This window comes from Salvelinus fontinalis, chromosome 24, assembly GCF_029448725.1.
Source record: "Salvelinus fontinalis isolate EN_2023a chromosome 24, ASM2944872v1, whole genome shotgun sequence".
NCBI classification, from domain to species: domain Eukaryota; kingdom Metazoa; phylum Chordata; class Actinopteri; order Salmoniformes; family Salmonidae; genus Salvelinus; species Salvelinus fontinalis.
Genome location: NC_074688.1, coordinates 3,026,413 through 3,034,397, shown reverse-complemented (window position 1 = coordinate 3,034,397; position 7,985 = coordinate 3,026,413). Strand labels below are relative to the sequence as shown.

Below are 7,985 nucleotides of genomic sequence, written 5' to 3'. Positions count from 1 at the left end.
TCTGGTTGACGCACCATGCTGCCTTGTTGACAACATGACCGAGCAGCGCGGGCCATGTTCAGGTTCCCTGCGGTTCAGCATAATCGAATTATCCCATTGAATCGTCATTCTTTGTTTTAACCGTTTGTTTTAAGCATCCGTCAACTGCTATTAATATTAGGTACATTTCATATTCACAAATGCAAATGGTCTAATTCAAAACCTAACTTTTTTCACTTTATAAATGAATTTAAACAATATGGCACTACTTGAACTAAAATGAAAAACAAAAAGGCAATTCAAACTTGTTGTATTATTAATGAATATGATTTGTTTGTTTAGGATTCCTGGCAATGTAAATAGTTTGTATGTATGCTTGTTTGCATATGACTATTCCTCTTTTGTTTGGTGCTATTTGTTAATAAAAAAAATAATGAAAGCGTCCAGACGACTTCTGTATACGTACATCGTTCCTAGTTAATTTGGTTGGCTGCTAAAATTACGATTTTAGCCAATCACATTGTCCCAGGTCACACACAGCAAATGTACAGGAAGGAAAGATGGCAGCCAGAAATGGGAAAAATGGTCTACTTGAGAAAGTAAGAATTATTTTACACCGTCATTTATAAGGCACAGGGATCGGTAATTAAACCTGCCGTGCTTGGGTCTTTTTCAATAGTTGGCCGCCTAGCCGATATTGTATTACTCCACGGCAAGCATGTCTATCAGACAGACCGTTCATTTTGAGCTTAAGCTAACGTTAACAGTAGTTTTTAGCAAGCTACTGTGGTTTTATAAGGCTAGAAGGAAATAAAGGAATTGGCTATGCAAATAACGTGGCCTTTAGTGGTAACGTTATTTATATATTGTAATTTCAAGAGGAACGCAGATCTTCTTTGAAGTGAGGGAAGCTGTTTGACCAGCTAGCTAACTTGGCTAAGTTATGGCTAGCCTAGCATGCTAGCTAATATTCTTCCTGGTTGATGTTGGCTAGTCCGATGTTAGCACTACGCGCTAGATACACTAACGTTATATATCCAAAAGTATGTAGACATCCCTTCAAATTAGTGGATTCGGCTATTTTAGCCACACCCGTTACTGACAGGTGTATAAATTCGAGCACACAACCATGCAATCTCCATAGACAAAAATAGGCAGAAAATGGCCTTACTGAAGAACTCAGTGACTTTCAACGTGGCACCGTCATAGGATACCACTTTTCCAACAAGTCAGTTCATAAAATTTTGGCACTGCTAGAGTTGTTCCCGAACAACTGTAAGTGCTGTTATTGTGAACTGGAAACGTCTAGGAGCAACAACGGCTCAGCTGTAAAGTGGTAGGCTGCACACACAAGCTCAAAGAAATGGACTGCCGGGTTCTGTAGCGCGTGAAAACCGTCTGTCTTCGGTTGCAACAGTCACTACCGAGTTCCAAACTGCCTCTGGAAGCAATGTCAGCACAAGAACTGTTTATCGGGAGCTTCATGAAATTAGTTTCCATGGCTGAGCAGTCGCACACAAGCCTAAGATCACCATGCGCAATGTCAAAAGACGGCTGGAGTGGCAAGAATCTCTGGAGTGATGAATCACACTTCACCATCTGGCAGTCCGACAGACAAGTAAAAATACTTTAAAGTACTACTTAAGTCGTTTTTTGGGGGTATCTGTACTTTTCTATTAATATTTTTGACAACTTTTACTTTCACTACATTCCTAAAGAAAATAATGTACTTTTTACTACATACATTTATTTACCTGACACCCAAAAGTACTCGTTACATTTTCAATGCTTAGCAGGACAGGAAAATGTTCCAATTCACGCACTTATCAAGACATGGTCATCCCTTCTGCCTCTGATCTGACGGACTCACTAAAGACAAATGCATATTTTGTAAATGATGTCTGAGGGTTTATGTGTGCCCATGGCTATGCATACATTTTAAAAACAAGAAAATGGTGACTTCTGCTTTGCTTAAAATAAGGAATTTGAAATGATTTATACTAGGGATGCATGACATATCGGTGAACATATCGGAATCCGTCGATATTAGCTAAAAATGCCAACATCGGTATTGGCCTGATGTCTAGTTTAACACCGATGTTAAAAACCGATGTCAAAGCTACCGTGCATACCTATATTTCGTAGGTACATGACGTAATAACGGCATGTAAAATTTTGCGCTACACGTGCAACAGAGCATTCCTAACCTAGCCCGGTCGAGCAGTCATTTGAAAGAGTAAGAACATTTTAGCAAGACAAGTAAAAGGCGAAATCCATTAAAGCCAAGATAATGGAATTCATTGCCCTTGACATTCAACCGTTCTCTGCCGTGGGTGATGTTGGCTTTTGCCGACTGGTCGAGCACCGGTACACACTACCAAGTGCGCTATTTTTCAGATGTTGCCCTACCGGAGTTACACAGTAATTGCATTGCTGTAGCTTCACGACATGCATACTATGGAATGCCGTTTGGGTCTTTGCATGTCAAAAAAGATACAGTAGCCCTGTCAAAGCTGTACAAAAAAGTCTGCAAACAAACACCGGCCACAAATGATGTGTTTACAATACAGAGTTGGTAATAAAGAATATTTTGTTTGATCGCAACTTCTGGCGCAGCTAGCTTTAGCTTGGTACCTAGCTAGCACCAATACAACCAGCCTGAAAACAATGACCAGTAGAAACTGCAGTCATTTTCATTATTGTTAGCAATGATTTAGGAATCCTTGTAAGTATTAGCTAGGTTGCCACTTGTTGTTCGCCTATTGAAATGTAACTTCAGTTCATGAAAATAAATACCTAGCCAACTTCTTAACCTTGTTGCCCAAAGCTAATGTTATAAGCAGCCAGCTAGCTTCATCTGGCTAGTGAGGCTCGACCGGGTTGTGTTGTGAAGCTAGCCACAATAACGATTAGGCACAATAGTGGAATTTGCGTTTTGCCTTCAAAATAAGTGTCATTGACAATGATGCAAATGAATACAAATAGTAGAATTATGCCATGAAGGCTAACCGCAAAGTCCACTTTTGTGGCTAATCCTTATTGTGGCTAGCTTTACATAGATGGGTTCGACCACCATTAATCAGGTATGAACTGTCTTATAAATTAGGGTTATTTTAGATGATGCCACCTAGCTATATTGTTAGCTAGCTAACTATAGCTACTGAAACAGATTGTTGTGTTATTTGACACAACAAATAGTGTTATTTGACGTGTATCTTTTTTGACACGCAAAGACCCAAACGGCGTCCATAGAAATCCTGGTTGAGAATGAAACGATTGAACAACGAAACTGCACAGCAAGTAAGTGAAGGAAATAGGTTTTGATTATGTTTTACTGATAATGGTGACATAAGTAAATGCCAACAAAATAACTTTTTGGTCAGTGTGGTGTGTGTGTAACCTTTATTTAACTAGGCAAGTCAGTTAAGAACAAATTCTTATTTACGATGACGGCCCGGACGACACTGGGCCAATTGTGCGCCGCCATATGGGACTCCCAATCATGGCCAGATGTGATACAGCTTGGATTCGAACCAGGGACTGTAGTGCCTTAGACCACTGCGTCCATGTGTGTGTTAATTGTTTAACTGTACTAGAATGCTTAAAAGGCCGCTAAAATGTTAAATATCGGTTATCGGTATAGGTTTTTTGTTAAGGAAAATATTGGATATCGGTATCGGACAAAAAAGTAATATCGGTGCATCACTAATTTATACTTTTACTTTTAATACTTAAGTATATTTTAGCAATTACACATACTTTTGGTACTTAAGTATATTTGGAATCAAATACTTTTTAGACTTACTCAACTAGTATCTTACTGGGTGACTTACTTTTACTTGAGTAACTTTCTATTAAGATATATATACTTTTACTCAAGTATGACATTTTGGATCTTTTTCCACCACTGATGTATAGATTGTGTGTGTGTGTGTGTGTGTGTGTGTGTGTGTACACACACATACTACCGTTCAAAAGTTTGGGGTGACTTAGAAATGTTCTTGTTTTTGAAAGAAAAGCAAATGTTTTGTCCATTAAAATAGCTAACACAATGTGCCATTGGAACAGAGGAGTGATGGTTGCTGATAATGGGCCTCTGTACGCCTATGTAGATATTCCATAAAAAATCAGCCGTTTACAGCTACATTAGTCATTTACAACATTGTCTACACTATATTTATGATCAAATTGATGTTATTTTAATGGACAAAATGCGCCTTTCTTTCAAAAACAAGGACATTTCTAAGTAACCTCAAACTTTAGAGCGGTAGTGTGTGTGTAGATACAGTTGAAGTCAGAAGTTTACATTTAAACCCAGTTTTTCACAATTCCTGAACGTTGAATCCCAGTAAGAATTCCCTGTCTTAGGTCAGTTAGAATCAATCACCACATTATTTTAAGAATGTGAAATGTCAGAATAATAGTAGAGAGAATGATTTATTTCAGCTTTTATTTCTTTCATCACATTCAGGGTGTGTCAGAAGTTTACATACACTCAATTAGTATTTGGTAGCATTGGCTTTAAATAGTTTAACTTGTGTCAAACGTTTCGGGTAGCCTTCCACAAGCTTCCCACAATAAGTTGGGTGAATTTTGGCCCATTCCTCCTGACAGAGCTGGTGTAACTGAGTCAGGTTTGTAGGCCTCCTTGCTCGCACACACTTTTTCAGTTCTGCCCACAAATTTTCTATAAGATTGAGGTCAGGGCTTTGTGATGGCCCCCCAATACCTTGACTTTGTTGTCCTTGAGCCATTTTGCCAAAACATACATACATGCATCACATTCTTTGCTCAAGTGTTTTTTAGACTGTTATTGGCATATCTTGTTGCTTTCTAGCCACTCTGTTGACAGTTTTTCAGGAACGTGTGGTAGCTAACTAGCTTGTTAATTGTTTACAAACAAATTAGTGAATGTGCTAGGAAGTTTTGAAAGTTGGATCATCTTATATCCTTTGTGGCTTTAAGTGTTCTTACCTTATGATTTTGAACATTCGAAGCAACTAGGAAACATCCATGGCAGGCATTGTCACCTTAGCTTGCTACATAACTTCTGGGTGATAGAAAGCACGAGCACCACCACAAATCAGCCTACACAACTGCACACCCCCCCTCGTTACTATGACAACTAGCATAGCCTTGTCAGCAGATGACTGCTGTCTGAACACACACACACATCCGATATGGTCACTTGTAAACTTGCTGTTTGGACAGTCAGTAGTCCAAAATGGATTTGAGCATTAAAGGCCTGCAGTGTGAACAAGGCTTAATTGTAATCTGCAATAGGAGTTTGGTACAGGAGGAAACACTGTCAAGAACTGTGTTGCTCATTCTATTGACCATTGTCATTTGCTTTCAGTGGAGGATTGATGAGAAACCTGTGAAGATTGACAAATGGGATGGTGCAGCTGTCAAGAATTCTCTTGATGATGCAGCGAAGAAGGTTTGCATACAGTACATTGAGGGGGGAAAATGTTTCAACATTCTCTTATGTTAAAAAAGTGTATGGTTTTGATATTTTACATATGTTTTGATCATATTTCTCCAACATTCATCAGGTCCTCTTGGAGAAGTATGGTTATGCAGAGAACTTCAATCTCGTAGATGGACGTCTCCTTATTTGCACAATCTCCTGCCTCTTCGCCATCGTAGCTTTAATTTGGGACTTCCTTTATCCATTCCCTGAGTCCAAGCCAGTCCTGGCAATCTGTGTCATATCATATCCTTTTTAATGGAAAAATAATGAAATTACTGCTTTGTCACAGACATGTATGAAGATGGCATGATTGCCTACAGTTTGAGGTAATGTAGTACTACAACCTAACGTGCCTTATTGCTTTTATAAAAACAATTCCAACTGTGGATATTGCTTTAAAGTCCTCTACAGTTGTATTTCTATATTTAGATTAACTGACTGATGCTGATTACATGTTTTTGATAGGCTATTATTACTCACCCAAAGTCTTTTATTGCCCAAATTGACATTCTCACGGCTTAGTAACTTAATTGTCCTTCCAAAAATGTTCATTATTGGATTCTGGAATTTATATATCCAAGTTTTCCCTAACTGATCCTTACGTATTTCATAATGATGGGAATTCTAACCTTATACACCTCCTACCAAGAAAAGAACATCTTCCTTGTTTGTGTCCAGAAGGACCCGGCTGGCATGGACCCCGACCACACTTGGCAGCTTTCATCTAGTCTGAAAAGGTAGTTTTTTTTTCATGGTTTACCTTTTGTGCAGTTGTTTTGGAACTACCACATTTTCTGAGTAATGCCTGGTAATGTTTTTAATTTATCTTGACTTTGAAAAGTCCTGCCGAGCAAATTGTGACTTCTACTCTCTGCAGGTTTGATGACCAGTACACACTAAGAGTGTCCTTCACAGATGGGAAGTCCAAACACACGCGGGTGCAAGAGATCACGAAGTCTGTGGGGGCTTTCTTTGACGGGAACGGAACGCTGGTCATGGACCAGTTTGAAAAGTGCGTGTCAAAACTCCATGATACCTTGGCCACTGAAAAGAAGACAAAATAATAATGATCAGACATAGCCTTCTTTACAATGCTGCACCACACTGGCAGAAACCGCAGTAGAGCACACTGGTATTGTACGGTCCTGGGTGCATTTGAATGAGTTATTGGTTGTTATAAAAGTCTGCACGCCAGCATTTGTTGTCCATTGTTTAATTTGTCCAATAAATTGACTGTTGCGCATAATTATTGTTTTTCTTCCTATGTTTACCTTGATACAAGTCTCATCTAGACATTGCTTTTAAGAACCCCTAAGACAACTCAAAACGAAGATTAATCAAATATTTCTTGCACCACTCAAGTTTTTATCTTCACCATCGAATGGTTGTTCTAAAAATGAAGAGATAGGTCCTTTTTTTTTTATATATATATATTTTTTAACTTCTCTTCACATTTTATGCTGCCTTACATAATGTGCGCAGTGAATGACCAGATCATTTTGTTGTAAATTATGTAAAATACGTAAATATTGTTTTGTCCTGAAAGCCTTATTAAGTGTAACTAGTGTATTTTAAAAGTTTTGCAATTCTACCTGTATTTTTCTGTTTATGGATTTTGTTACTACAGTATGTAGTTACCATAAGGCTTTAAAGGGCAAAATAAACGATCTGAAAAGGGACTGTATCCACACATTTACTAGTGTCATCACCATTCCTCTCTTCAGTACATGGCTTGTTGGAAGTATGTCTTTAAAGCTGGAATCCGTTTTGGTGAAACGTCCTTCTGCGATATTACAACAACAACGTATGTTACTTCGAAAAAAAGTTTTTTTTCCCCCTCCAGATATTGAACTGGGGTAGTTGTTTTGATGTACATGTTAGGTCAACGATTTGGAAATGAAATAGTATTGATCAGTTCTCCTCACTTAGGAGTGCATGACCATTGGTTTTCAATTTCCAGTCTCACAGAATATTGAATACACAAGCAAATTATTATTTTTTTTTTACTTACTTATATTGGTAAGGTTTCCTGGATGCAGTTTATTTCTCTGTCGTATGACTTTAAAAGTGAGTGGTACAGAGACATTGCCGTTTTTGTCCGTAGATTTTTGGCTTTAGCAACCTTATTGTACGTGCCTGTTCTTCATATAAGTTTAAAATAAAGTTTGAAAGCATTTGTACATTGTCTACTTATTTGGGCTTTGTCTCAATGAATAGAAGTGCTGATTTGGGCCTGTATCCACACAGTGTCTCAGAGTAGAAAAGCGGTCCTAAGTGCTGGGAATAGAGATATTTTACCCCTACTCTTATGTGTATGCATGAAGCCTCATAAATCGAGTCCCACCTTATCGACAGATATATAGGAGACCTCATGAGCTGTCCTAAACAGTTAAGAGTTACCAGCAGGTGTCTCGATATAGAAAAAGGCACAGACAGGCAATTGCTTTGGAGTTTTTGAAAGAATGTTTTGATATTTCTATATGATCGACTCACATGCAACAGTATCTCTTGTGCTTTTGACAATTTCACCTGA

The 7,985-nt window shown here is 38.3% G+C and overlaps 1 protein-coding gene across 2 annotated transcripts; it reads left to right on the top strand.

Annotated features, from left to right (window-relative positions):
- The first annotated feature begins 470 nt into the window (after positions 1-470).
- LOC129821765 (signal peptidase complex subunit 2) lies at positions 471-7,632 on the top strand. Of its 2 annotated transcripts, none has more exons than XM_055879392.1 (5): positions 471-578; positions 5,336-5,419; positions 5,535-5,695; positions 6,055-6,189; positions 6,330-7,632. In XM_055879392.1, the coding sequence occupies exons 1-5, from the start codon at positions 540-542 to the stop codon at positions 6,514-6,516; spliced, it is 606 nt and encodes a 201-aa protein (XP_055735367.1). In that variant the 5' UTR covers positions 471-539; the 3' UTR covers positions 6,517-7,632. The 2 variants fall into 2 exon arrangements, with proteins under 2 accessions (XP_055735367.1, XP_055735366.1); XM_055879391.1 differs by lacking the exon at positions 471-578 and adding an exon at positions 602-1,597.
- Positions 7,633-7,985: the final 353 nt, after the last annotated feature.